Here is a 14,347-nt window from a genome sequence, read left to right as displayed (position 1 = left end):
GAATTGTTAAGGTATATCAGTTAAAGAAATTACTGTTTTGTGACGTTCATGGCCATTTTCTACGTTTTCTACACAATGAACTTCAAAATAGCATAACTCTGCCCAGGAATGATCGGTTTCAAAAATTGAACCACCTATTAAAAGCAAAAAGAACGTATTTAAACAATATGCAAAAATCTCATTTTTGACCTTATGCCCAGAAAAGTCTGATTTTGACAGAACAGATCACATACATGTATGTGAAGGTACATGGAAGTCTAAGAACATGTGTTGACAATAGCGTGAAATAAGTTTACCAAGAAAAGAAATGTTAGTGGAATTAGACATACAAGGTGTCTCCAAAAAATGTAAACAAGTCAAACAACCTTTTTTCTAAAGAAACTTAATCGGTTTTTTTTTGGTAAAAAAAAGTTACCATGAGATGATTGAGTGTTCTTTACCCTTGACAGGATTATTGTTGTGTGTGATTTGGACCGTTTGTTTAAAAGTTACGGCAAAGCTTGTAAAGACTGTCATAATCTCTTTGGGCCGCTTTCTTCACCTTCTTGGTAAGTGAATGCCTTTCGTTAGATACCAAGTGGCCCAACTTGGAATTCAAGTCCTTTCATTTAATAAGCTGTATCTCTGGACTGGGGTGTCCAAATGAGATGGGATCAAGACCATTGTGTAGAGTATTTACTACACCTTCAGACTTTATAGATAAATTGTGCAAAAAGAGAGTGCTAGTATTTTCAATACTTATGGATAGACTGCTTCCTTTTTTTTTGGAGACACCATGTACATGTAACAACTGATATTAGCATTAGTTATGAACGAAAATCATTGTTAGCAATGGACAAGAAAGTTATAATATCATTTTTGTTACAACCTAAAGCCCCGAAAGCTCTGTGCAGAGGGTGTGCTCTGAAAATTGCTTGCGAAGAGAAAAGAAGAATCCAAATCAACTGCAGTGCTTGCCGTAAAGAAAGAGATGTGCTGCAAGCTCCACAGGGAATAAAGGTATGGACCGTCTCAATTCATATCTGGAACGAGTTTCGTAACAAGTTGCGGACATGGTATCGGGTATAAGTTGCAGGATTCTAAAATGACTCTCCGCAAACTTCCCGCAATGAAGTTATCAGTATTGGGGAGTCAAGCAGTTGCTAAAATGAAAACCTCCCCGGAACATGTCCGGGACAAATGCAGAGCTTTCTTCCGTACAAAACGAATGATTCTAACCGCAATTTATCTAGAACTCGTCCCAGATATGAATAAAAAAGGGCCCTATTGCAAAAAAGAAATAAAAGCGAAGAAACTGAAGAGCAAAAGAAATTTAAGAAACTTGTGCTTTGTTTTCTAGAGCTTACAAAAATGTTAGTGACTGTAATTTGTTTTCTAGCTTTCGCTACAAATGGCTTGTAGTAGAATGGAAAGTATTGTGTAGTATTGTGCTCAATAAAAAGCGTTGGGGGTTTTTTTTGCATACAATTTAAAGCAGTATATATGGAGAGCTGTATTATTGTAATTGAATACAGCTGGCTGGTACAAGGTCATGTACAGTATATACTAGCAAAAGGTAGGGAATTGTAGGAAATCTATCAAGCCTTTGTTGAGCAACGTGTTAGTAAAAGGAAAGTGAAATCAGCTGACAACTGTGTACACCAGAAGCCGCATCTTGAGATAACAGTGATCTTGATTCTCTTTTGATGCAACACTATTCTTTTCCACTCCTGTTTCTATCCTTTTTGTAGTTGGCCTGATAAATATCATTTCCTTTGTAAGTCTCTGCAGTTTTATAATGAGTCTGCGCAAATGAGTCCACTTTAGTTGCTTTATAGTCGAATGAGGTTTAGAAATGGGCAACCTGCTTTATACTTTGCTAGCTGGGTCATGCAGGGGTGTAGCCGGGGTTGTCATCCTGGGGGGGGGGGGGGGGGGGGAGTGGGGGGGCTGATGTTACAGTGGAGGGGCGCCCAATTTCATTCATGCTGAAAGGTACACAGGTTGTTTTTTTTCACCGGACATCCGGCCTCCATAAACTCAATAAGTGTTGGGGGGAGGGGGCCTGGGCTGGGCTAGACACTCTTCCCCTGGGGCGCTGTTCAAAACCAACATCATGGTCAATGTCAGACAGTAGGTGGCGCTATTTGCTTTCCACGGGACGTTTTCGTGAAAAAAAAACAAACAGAAAAAGTAAAAAAAAAACAAATTTCTGTTAAACTATCTGGTCATGGTAACTTCTAGGACTTTCCTTTTCTCAGGTTGCCAAATTTTGTGTGTGTGTGTGTGGGGGGGGGGGGGGGGTGCAACATTTTTTGGGGGGAGCATGCAACCCCCCCCCCTTCCCCCACAGCTACGCCGCTAGGGTCATGGGTATAGGCGGGGTTTTTCTTTCCGTTTTGTTAGTAATCCTGTTAGCAGCAAATATTGCCTAGCCTGACCCAAAATATTACGATCAAGGCATATATGCCTGCGAGCGGGTCACTGACAGACATTTTCCGGTCTCACTCCCTGCATGTTTATCCGTCATCCGTTCCAAATACCGCTAAACCAATGCGGGTATACACGTCATCCGGCATGAACTGGTTAATAAGCCTCGGCAGCAGCAGGAGACTTTAAATTTTTCTATTTCAAATTATACCCATACCTCAAATCCTAACTGCCTAGGATGAAATGGCAGTAAATGGGTTAACCAAATAGTAAAAAAAAAAAAATAAAAAAAAAAAACAAGTATGGATACGATGCAGGTGTATATAAAAAGAAGAGATCTCCTGTGCTGTTTTGAAAAAAATATCAAAGCAAATGCTGGATACACACATTACATGTAAGGTGTAAGATATGCATGCATCAGAGTGAGTGAGTGAGGCGAAGTGCATAAGGTGTTCCCATCCAACGTATCAAAGTGCCGTCCAATGCCCAACATGGGTGTCAGTAACGCTGGGCGAGTAACTTGATTACTCGAGTACTCGCGAGTAGTTTATGCTTATCGTTGTTCTACTCGTGGTCGACCGGTCTTTCATATGCTCGTGTGAGTAGCAATTTAGGGTTTAGGGTTCAGGGTTCATGGCTTAATACGTCCCCTGCAAACAGGGAATCACTCCCTCCACCTCTCTCTCCCTAGGATTCCATTCTTCAAAAAAGAAGAACAAAATTCAAGTAAATGCCCCAGAATGTCGAACAGAAAGGATATCACAGAGCTGAAAAATTTGGTGTGACTTGTAAGCTATTTGCTTGTAAGCTACTTCACGTCATACTAACGTATATGTCATTTTCTGCTTTTATGGGAATTCGGTTAACTACTCACGAGTACTCGGCTACTTGTGAGTAATTTCTTTGCGAGTACTCGAGTAGAAAAATCCACTACTCGCCCAGGCCTAGGTGTCAGTGCCAGCTATTGCTTCCAAAAGGAGACCTAAAATGGGTGAACAGAGTGATAAGCTGCATCCTGATGAATCTTGGGACAAGGAGAGCAATAGAGGAGGAAAAAATGGTGAAAAGTTAAAGAGTTTAGAGGCCAGCGTGTGTGCAGAAAAGTAGGCAGGGAAAGCCGATGGAAAAGCCGTGGTGTGTGCGGGCACACACACACCCTGCTCACTCACCGCCTACTGTCTTCACCCCTGTACATTTTATCATGTTCTGCGTACAACTGCTGTATCATCTGCGAAACCAAGACCACAGGAGAGTTTTGGGGGAGAAGGGGAATGGGATTGGGGTACACAGAAAACAATATGTTAACAACGAAGAAGAACATGAGAGCTGTCTCACACAGCACTACGCTTGTACAACAGATTGGTGGGTTGTTGTCAAAGGCACAGGGTACATGTGTGGGTCGCTGACCTGTCGCCGTTTGCGAGTTAGCCACGCCACTTAGACAACCCTATGGAATTTTGTACGTTAAGATTTGTTTGTCTCAGATTTTGCGCGTTCCGCGTCCATTTGTATGACATGTAATTGGACAATATTTCACAAGCTGCGTTGACGCGATTCTGAATCCTGCAAACTATAACCAGTCATTTGGAGGGCATTTTGTGTGGCACCTCATGCATCACGTTTTGTTGGCATGACTGTGAGCTGGATGGGAACTTCCGGTGAAGTCGGATAACTGTTATTCGGCTTCAAAACAAAATTAGGATAACCGGATTTTGAAATCTCTGATTTGTCAACGGTAACTTTTGTGTCGACTGCGGTTCATTGTTTCCAACCTTTCAGCAGGTTACAGCCCTTTTACAGTTATAAAATACTGACTGAAAAACACTCCAGCGCCCCATATCAATCAGCGATCGCAAAGTTTAACTGGCACACTCTTCGTGCAACTTTTTACCGGTGCAGCATGCAGTTTCAGCTGGCAGTTTCGAATATCCGAATATTTGGTCAAACGCAGTTTTGAGGAGTAATCGAATAGTAAATTATTCGAAAATGGACAGCCCTACAGTACATGTAAAATGCCCACTTTTTGTGCACACTTGCTGCACTTAATACATGTCAATGTCCCTCATTCGGCACTCTGCACTAAGACAACAACCCCCAATTACTACTAAAAACAAAGCAAATCAACAGAGTTTAAGATTTGGAAACTGGTGCAGACTAGCTATTTTGAGTTTAACTAATAACTCTAACATTAAACTGCGCACAAACAAAACTCAATGAATGCAAATCTCTTCAATGATGAATAAAACGTCTTTTAGAATATGTAAATGCTGAATGCACATTATAAGCAATAAAATCATGGTGCATGCAGAGGAAAATGGTTTGATTAGAAACTTTTCGGCAACCTTGATGAAGCGACATGAACACAGCAAATCTTTGATGATGAAATACACGTGATCAAATTGAGAAACAAATAACTACAGTAGTAGGCCTAAGACATTATGACGTCACGCTTTGTTTACATGTGCGCTTTCCTATGGGAGCCAGGTGGGGACGCATCCACCAAGCTCCCATAGGAAAGCGCACAAGTAAACAAAGCATGACGTCATGATGTCTGAGGTCTACTAATTCAGCAGAAAACAGTCAGTTTTTGAAGCATGCAGTGAAAAAGATTGTTAGTACATGTACTTGATAATGAACATTTTGAAAGTGGAAGAGGAAAGATTAGTTAAGGAAATACATGTACATCACACTTGATCCACTTTTCTACCTAAATTAGAAAAAAAATACTGAAAAAATGCACAGGTCTAAACAGGTTGGAATTAATCTCCGGACTTTTTCACAAATTGTAAATAACGTAAAGCCAAAAAATGGAAAAAGGGATACTGAGTCACAATCTAGATTACACTTCAAGGTCCTTATTTCTTAGAAGTTGAAAATGTTTTTCACTCATGAAATCTGTAGCACCCATTTGTTCCAAAAAAGAAAATAGTCTTTTCTCTTGTTTTTCATTTTTAACAGAAAATTTCCTCCCCCCTCCCCCAAAATTCAGTTTCTTCACTGCAAACTCAACTGATGGCGTATGGTGAATTGTTGGTTATAGTCAGGCAGATTGGTGCACAATATAATGGAATTGTTCATTTGATGATGAAACATTAAATTTGGCACACAGTCAGAGTATGTCATGGGAAAGATATTTGGCTATAGGGCCATCGGTTTTGTCTTTTGAAAACAATATCATAGAATAACATGCAATGGCCGCCATTTTGAAACTTTTGAAAATTTCTAGTTATCCTATGATATTTTATTCAAAGGACAAATCTGCGATGGCCCTATAGCCAAATATCTTTCCCATGACATATTCCGACTGTGTGACAAATTCCATGCCATTATTATCAAACTGAACAATCTTATCACCAATCTGCTGTAGTATTAGGCTTCATGCAATACATACGTCACAAACCATCTTTTAAGTGGGTTGCGAAGATTGTACAGATGTCTAAGTTAACAATAATGAAGACAAACAAAAATATTGGAAACTCCTAAAAGTCCCCCCAACTTGGTCAAAATTTAAAAATCTTCCAAATGATGTGGTCTCTACCAAGACACTGTAACACACAAACGGCAAACATCAAAGCAAAAAACAAAGCATGAAAATTGAAGAAACTAGGTTGTCAGAGACTGGTCTAAGGGAAGAGTGGGGACTGGCGTCCGCAACCACAAACAAAACTTACTGGTGTAGTAGATCGTGGGAGGTATTTCAGAGACGTTGGCAACGCGTAGTCGCCTGCGTTATGGCCTGTGCTATACTCTTTGTTAATCCTAGTCGTGCTACACAAAAGTTGGAGGCAGGGGAGAGAAAGGGGGAAAGACTGGACTTGTGTTAAGAGGTTACAAACATGCAGTTGGGGTCTTGTGTGTTGAGGGGGAAAAAAAGGTTTATTTTTAAAGGTAGAGTAGATCATTTGCAGCTATCCAAGAAGTAACTGACCAAATTATTGTTGAAAAGCTTACTTGGTTTAAAGATAGTAATGGCACTAAACTCCCTGTGAAATTATTATTTCTGGCATGCTGTCATTTTGAAGAAAACACTAAAAGAAGGCCATTTCCAAAGATTTGTCAAGTGACGTATTTTTTTTTGGAAATTTCCATAAGTAGTTGGTTTGTAATTCGGCGAATCTGTGAATGGGTGCACGCAAGCGTTGAAATAATGCACACGCGGTTGCTATGATTTGTCAGTTCAGTGCGTGACATCCCGTACAGCTGCAATCGGCTGAATGAGAACGTTGTCTCGGATGCTGATTTCGGGGGCAATTCAAAACACGACTCGGCAACTTTTGAATTGAAACTAAGATCCTAGAATATTGTTTTCTCGGAATATACAGCATTCACAGAGCTAAAACTTCATCAGGTTAGTTGTCAAGCACACGTCTTTAGATTTTAGCACTTTTGTTGCTTCAAACGAAATAAATGAACAAATGACAAATGATCTACCACACCTTTAAATCATGGAGGAAAAGAAGGATCTTTTATTTGTAATGCAGTTTAATTCATCAGCACTTGTATTATATCACAGATAAATCCATAACACCATACATATATGTACAGTGCTGGGGCAGTTTTGGGCGGTATAGGAAGAAATAGGCAGGGACGTTTGTGGCAGTACAAAACCAATGGGTTATTTAGTGGTGGGCTCACAGCCGCTGCGCAGGGGCGACCTAGAAGGGACAAGTAGACAAATCTTTGGCCAAGCCTATTCAGGGAAAGCTAAACTTCGTCTCTAGATAAGTCTGTTAAGTGTTAACGTTCAGTAACATTCCAAATGAAAATCTCTTGGGAGTTCAAGTTGCATTCCTCATTCATGCCGGGGTCATTTGCATTATACTGTACATTTTGGATGCATGCAGAGTGAACAAATTGTATGTTTTTTTCGTTGCAAAAAAGTTCTCTGTGCAAAAAAAAATAAAAATATCAAAACATGCATCCTACGGTACATGTACATAGTCGTGTCACTAGCTGTAAAAAAACCTTCATTGACAGGTTTAGTACCAAAAAACGACAGCACATTTACTTTGAATCCCGCATGTAACATTTTCCATCACCAATGCTCGATATGTAAAGACATTTTACAGAAAGCCATTGAGAAAGCCGTTGAGAGGATGTGACGCATAGCATTCATGTTGTAATGGCCACAGCAGATGAGAACCATTAAATACCAAAAAAAGCAGATGTCCCAAAACCAATGTCGCTACGACATGCACCTTGCTTCTTAGAGAAAATATCACAGAGAGGGGATCAGCCATGTTTGCGATGGTTTTCCTCTCGGTAAATTATTGCCATTACTTGAAAACCCATTACTTGAAAACCCAGATCTTGAAAACCCATTACTTGAAAACCCAGATCTTGAAAACCCAGGTCTTGAAAACCCAGATCTCGAAAACCCAGATCTCGAAAACCCAGATCTTGAAAACCCAGATCTTGAAAACCCAGGTCTTGAAAACCCAGATCTCGAAAACCCAGATCTTGAAAACCCAGATTTTGAAAACCCAGATCTTGAAAACCTAGATCTTGAAAACCCAGATTTTGAAAACCCAGATCTTGAAAACCCAGATCTTGAAAACCCAGATCTTGAAAACCCAGATCTTGAAAACCCAGATCTTGAAAACCCAGATCTTGAAAACCCAGATCTTGAAAACCCAGATCTTGGGGCAAGCCAGTACATGCGTATCGGCTTGAGTGTCATTGCGCTTTGATTTTATGGTTTTCAATTCCATCTACAAATGTAAGTATCGGCAAGACAATCAATTTTGCACTCGCAAAAATTTAAACCCACTGTACGCAGTCTCTAATTGGAGCAAAACCAGAGGGTTTAATTTTGATTCTCATCAGCTCTTTTTGCTGTTTATACTAATAAATTAAGGTACATTGTACTGCGCTTGATGTTTTTTTATTTTACATATATTTATCTGTCGTGGCTTCTGTTACCTTTTAAGGGGTGAGCTGGCAGCTGCGGAGTGTCTTGTGCTGCGGCGGGGCACGGCGCTGTGACTTGCCGCACTGTGACTGGCTGCCTTGGTGGCCTTCAGAGGGGAGGTTGCGACGGGGCTCGACGACGTCGCGGCGATTCTGGAATGAGCAGGACAGCAAAAGAGAAATTTGTTGGATTACTGTAGAGCCTTCATACATGTAGATGGCTATACATTCAATTAAAGAGGTTGTGGAATGCTCGAAGACATTTCCGTCATTTTTCGGGTATATGTAGCCTAAGGTGTGATGAAATAAAAACGACTATTGTTTCTGTCATGAAATGAGTACAAAAGGTACTTTTGAGAGCTGTTTTTCAAGTCCTGTCATGCCTGTTTCGACCCGAACATGCAATTTGTGTAAAAGTCGTCGTTGCGGGCAGCAAACAAAACACAGTAAATCGTGACGTAATAAACAGGATTCCCGATGCAGAGTAGCATTAACGAGTCCTGTTTATTACGTCACGATTTACTGTGTTTTGTTTGCTGCCCGCAACGACGACTTTTACACAAATTGCACGTTCGGGTCGAAACAGGACCTGAAAAATAGCTCTCAAAAGTACCCTTTGTACTCATTTCATGACAGAAGCAATAGTCGTTTTTATTTCATCACACCTTAGGCTACATATACCTCAAAAATGACGGAAATGTCTTCGAGCATTCCACAACCTCTTTAAGGTAAACATTTGTGACCTGCCATAGCATAATGAGGAATAACCCCCACCTTTGACTTTTGACGTTGTGTACATCATGTTCAAGCGCAAATCATTGGCTTTCCAGTAACTTAATTTATTCCAAAGATATGACGCAGGAACTTCAACAGTGTCCTGCCAAGTTTCGCTAACCTCATTTCGAGAAAAACGGTTTTGAAAACAGACACGCATTGCGCCACCAACAGCAGTGAAAAACGTAACTTCAGTTTGTCCACTTTTGTGGGTATTTTTTTCCCAACAAAAATGCATTGTGTGAATCTTGGATACCTTCGCTACTCAAAAATACAACACAACCAATATCGAATGTGACATGATTTTTTTTTTAGCATATCCAACATCAGGCGTTGATTACTCAAAACAAGGTTTTGGGGGACATTCCTCATTTTGCCTCAGAAGGTCACATTTGCCCCTTCTCAATTCCTTATAACATCCACACCAAGTAAAAATAAAAAATAAAAAAACCAACACAAAATTATTACCTGTTCATATGACCTGAAATATTTAGTGCTGTGATTATAAGCAGGCAGGAACACAGTGGTTTAGAAAACAAAGCGGCACTGAATTTGTTTGATTTTGTTTCCATGAATGGTGGTGTGTTGTGTTCTATAGCTGGTATTGATGTTGAAATCATGGTATGTGGTCATGCTGTCTAAGCTCTTCATTATCAAGAACTACAATTAAACCATTTACATACGTCAGAGGTACTGGAATGGTCACCTCAATTACAGGCATGCAACTAGTCTATGTAATGGACCTTGGCGAAAGCCATGGTTTATAATGCGTGAACAGATTTGCTGATTAATTAGGCAAGACCCCGCCTCTTGACCTCGTGGATTTTGACCAATCAGCAGGCACTGTCTATATTGGGTCTTCGGCCATTCACCCATTGCGCGTCATGGACATGGGTAAAAAAAAACTGTCATGGCGCTCTGTATCATGTTATGCGAATGCGCGCCCGGCTGTTGTATTACAAAATACTGCATTCGAATTGACCAATCACAGTTTTTGTCCTGATTTGGGAATGAAATGACGTCACGATTTAGTTAAGTCAACTCCGATTGGCTGACTCACTGCTTGCATAAATCACCAACTCCCATGACTTTTCTGTGACTTTCCATGATACATGTTGCTTTAAACTCCAGGATTTTTGCATGACTATGGGAACCCTGAATGTACACTTTGACAACTGTTCCTACAAAAAATCTGTGTATGCATATGCATAAATGTACAGTGCTTTTATACAGTCATGTTGTCATGCATGGTCAAATGATTTGATCTGCATGTAACTGTTGAGGTGATTTGCTGATGAAATGTTTCAATGTTGATGGAATCAAGATTTATTTGACCAAAAAACAGGCACTCACTCGAGCGTTTAAGCCTGTATATGTGTGACTTGTCACTTATAAGCTAACTACAACATACTGTCTTTGAGCCAACAGCCTACTTCATGTAACATCTCTTTTCTAATTAAGTTGTCTTCAACTTATCACTGCAAACTTGGCAACAACAGGGATCTTTCAAACATTTGATGAGCATGCATCGACCATGAATGTATGGAATGACAACGACACAACACCGCATTACAAGAAGTATATGTACAACACCTTGTTTGTTGATCAATGGCATTTCTGAATGATGTCCTGAAAGTGTGTTCAAAGGAAACAGTGATTTCTATGATCACTCATGCAAATTGTGAGACTTCGGATCATTGCATGCCAAACTACTTGATTTGAAAACTGAATAAACCTATAGGTGTAGTTTTTAATTTTACTTAATTTTTTTTGGGGGGGGGGGGGAGGGGTGTACATTGTACATCCTCTTCAAAGTCTTTCAGGTACATGTATAGACGAATTCTGTTTTACGATGAGTAATGAACCAGCTTTCGGGCTTGATTCCACCTATAGACCAGTGAAGACAGGTGATCACTGTACACTCATGAGGCCCCCATCAATGGAGAAACCATTGTGCACACTACTGTACAAAGGAACTGCCCTGTGACGGATTATCCGAACAATAGCTAGCACAATGCTTTCGCCATTGAAGAGGGCCTTCGTAATAGAATTGATAGCGTGTCCCGATACATGTACATGTACCTAGCCCTAACCCTGCCAGACGCAACACAGTGCATCAGGTGGAAAAGTCTGGTGCACTTTGATGCATTCAGCTACCAACACCAGTGCATAAACAGCCACTTCTGAGACGAGAGCTAGTCCCATAGAACAAGTTGTATCCTGCTGCGTTCGGGGACCACAGACTCTGAGGCAGTTTGGCCTTGAGACTTTTGGCCTGATGGATCTTGCTACACCACCTGTAGCACTGGGCAGGTTTGTCACTTAGACAAGTGTTGCATGTTGCTGCGTTTGGCAGGGTTTCTAGCCAAAATACCCTGGAGGGTAAGGGCTAGACATGTATTCTGTTTGACATAGGGACTTTTAAGGTACTCATTACTGTTTTTTTTAGAAGCAGGCATGACATGCAGAGCATAAGCTTTTGAAAAATCGACCCAGCTGTAAAACAGACACGGGTGTTCCATAATAATAATAACGATTCCTTCCTCTTAAAGACATGCTGGTGTTGGTGAAAAAGAATCCTGAAATCACTGCCACCATGGCCACATGCACTGAAGTCGTGTGATACAAACTGAGGACTCTTACTTTTTGCTTGAAGCCTTAGTCCTGAGGCGTTAATCCCCGTTGGGTGCGGAGGGATGACGGTGGAATCGGGTAAAGGAATGAGAGAGAACCATTAAGATGACGGCTACCGTGTGACCGTTATTGCCAGTAGTTAGGCTCATGCAATCATGCTTAAGTATTGGTCTAATCAGCAAGGACTAGGTTCGTCATGCACTTCACGCGCTGTGTGCTTCCCTTTGAGAGGACACATTTTGTACAATTGGTTCAGGAGTGTGAATGGCATTATAACCAATTTTCAACTGAATCTGCCGGAACGTATGTAAAGGATCTTAGCGTGAAAAGTTTCATCAAATGTGGGTCCACAATGCAAATAACGCAAGTGTGTCTTTCAATTACAGTAATGTTTTCCCATTTTTTACTACTGTGGGTGCACATTTACAGAGTCCATACTGAAATGCTGATCTCAGACAATGATACCGATACTAAATCAGGGAGTCTGCTTTGCTATCATGCTTCCGAAGAAAAAATAAAGGACAAAAAAATGACGTTATTTTTCTCTCCTTTTTCACTCTCATGAAAATCAAACACACAATGCTTTGCTGAGCCAAACTGAATTATTACCTCAGCCAAGGAGGTTTTGTTTTCATCCACGCTGGTTAGTTTGTTGGTTGGTTGGTTTGTCTGTTAACAAGGTAACTCCAAAAGTTATGGGCGGATTTTCATGAATTTTTTTTTCAGGGGTGGTCCTTGGTACAAGTACAAGTCGATTAGATTTTGGAAGTGATCCGGATCTGGGTCTGGATCCAGGATTTTAAAGGTTTCTTCACCATTTATGCGAGTATTTCTGTTGGGTGTACTGACAATATGCGCAGGATTGTTTAGCCTTGGTGGAGGTTTCGTTCTTGTTATGCTTTCAGAAATGATGGCAAAAGAAACGAAAAGATTCTTAAGACTGCAAACTCATGTTTGGCCTTGCGGGAACGCCTCTAGATCTACAAAGAAACAAGTCATTGAAAACAAAAGCAAAACGATGCAAGACAGCTTTCAAGAATTTCCGAATTTCAAACAACAATTTGTCTTTTGTCATATCAATTGCGCCCAAATCTGTCAGAAGGTAGTCAATGCAGCCAAAACACATCTTTAGTTTTCCAAGAGGCCCCATCCCTTCGAAAACCAAACTGAATAAAAACTCAGTCCGTTCACTGCACAACATGGATTGTCATGGAATGAAGTTAGTGCGTGGATTAAATCTGAACTTAATGATGTACTGAAAAGCAATCACAACATAAGAAATGGCCATGCCGGCACAGACTGCATGCACACATGCGTTACATCACTGACCACAATTACAAGCTCAAGCATCATGTATTTTGTTTGCAAAATACTCCATACAAATATTTAAGGAATTTTACTTTTGATGGTTGTTTTGTTTGAGCGTTGAAGGAAAGTTGTACAAGAGATGTGAACCCACGACCCATAGAATGCCATCCCAGAGTCTGCCATTAACACATTTTTATTCAAGCCCAAAATGATGATCTACAGGGTGAGTAAAAAAAAGCGAAACCCAAATGTAGGGACCATTGTTTTAGTGAAGTTCTGCATGTAGCACTTTCAAAATCTAGGATATGAAAGCCCAATTCATGAGCTTTCTTTTAGTACAAGAATCATTCAAATCACTCATGTACTTTTCAAGTTAAGGAATTTTAAACACAACCACCGTTTTAAAGCTCTGTCCACGGATCACAAAAAGGTAAGTGTTCTTTCAGCAAAACGAAAACAAATCACATAGGGATGTGTGAGTATTGTTTTCATTTTGCTGAAAGAACGCACACCATTTTTGTGATCCGTGGAAAAAACTTTAAAATGGTGGTTGTGTTTAAAATTCCATAACTTGAAAAGTACATGAGTGATTTGAATGATTCTTGTACTAAAAGAAAGCTTATGAATTGGGCTTTCATATCCTAGATTTTGAAAGTGCTACATGCAGATCTTCAATAAAACAAGAGTCCCGATATTTGGGGGTCTTTTTTTTTACCCACCCTGTATAACATCCGCTAAAAATAGTAAACTGAGGCGTCTGTTACATCATTGTGATGTCATTGTGGGATGCGAATTCTTACGATACAAATTTCATTTAATGCCGCGTCCTGTAGCAAAGGATAACGGCAATATTTGGAAATTAATTTTCCAACCACTTGTGTTACGTATAATTCATAGTTTGCTTGTGTTCAATTAAAAAAATCAATCACTTAAGAACTTTGCAGGACTGTTCTGAGATTTGTGTTTGTTGGATTCTTAAAACTTCTGTATACAGATTTCACAGGTTTTAGTAAATTTACGTCAACTCAAAAGGCATGCTGAAAACGTAATACGCAAGACATATATGTAACTACAACTCTACGGTACGTAAAATTACAAATTAATACTGCTTGCATCATTGCACAGCTGCAAATATGCCAACCAAATGAAAGAAAAAATCACGAGACACACAGCATCAGCATATTAAAAAAATTTACCTCAAGAAGTTTCTGAGTGCTTGGTTGCTACAGAAACAAAAGTAAAGATAAAGTATCTAAAAAAAGCTTCACGTATGTAATAGACCACATGTACTCTGTGTGGCACAGTGGAACAG

General features: G+C 40.1%; 1 protein-coding gene across 10 annotated transcripts in view; it reads right to left on the bottom strand.

Moving 5' to 3' along the window:
* LOC119722392 (dual specificity protein phosphatase CDC14AB-like) overlaps positions 1–14,347 on the bottom strand; it is a 52,571-nt gene that overhangs the window by 5,331 nt on the left and 32,893 nt on the right. For 2 of the 10 annotated variants that reach the window (XM_038192475.1, XM_038192478.1), the window contains exons 13-17: positions 14,232–14,258; positions 11,737–11,757; positions 8,332–8,472; positions 6,081–6,177; positions 3,579–3,637 (exon numbers count right to left, since the gene is read on the bottom strand). In XM_038192475.1, the coding sequence (XP_038048403.1) occupies positions 3,579–3,637; positions 6,081–6,177; positions 8,332–8,472; positions 11,737–11,757; positions 14,232–14,258 (345 nt within the window). The remainder of the gene's footprint in view (positions 1–3,578; positions 3,638–6,080; positions 6,178–8,331; positions 8,473–11,736; positions 11,758–14,231; positions 14,259–14,347) is intronic. The other 8 variants (XM_038192476.1, XM_038192480.1, XM_038192477.1 and 5 more) reach the window with 6 other exon arrangements.

The sequence above is a fragment of the Patiria miniata genome, unplaced genomic scaffold (genome assembly GCF_015706575.1).
Source record: "Patiria miniata isolate m_02_andy unplaced genomic scaffold, ASM1570657v1 HiC_scaffold_15, whole genome shotgun sequence".
NCBI lineage: Eukaryota > Metazoa > Echinodermata > Asteroidea > Valvatida > Asterinidae > Patiria > Patiria miniata.
The sequence above is the reverse complement of the archived record's forward strand: the minus strand, read 5'-3'. Positions and strand labels throughout refer to the sequence as shown.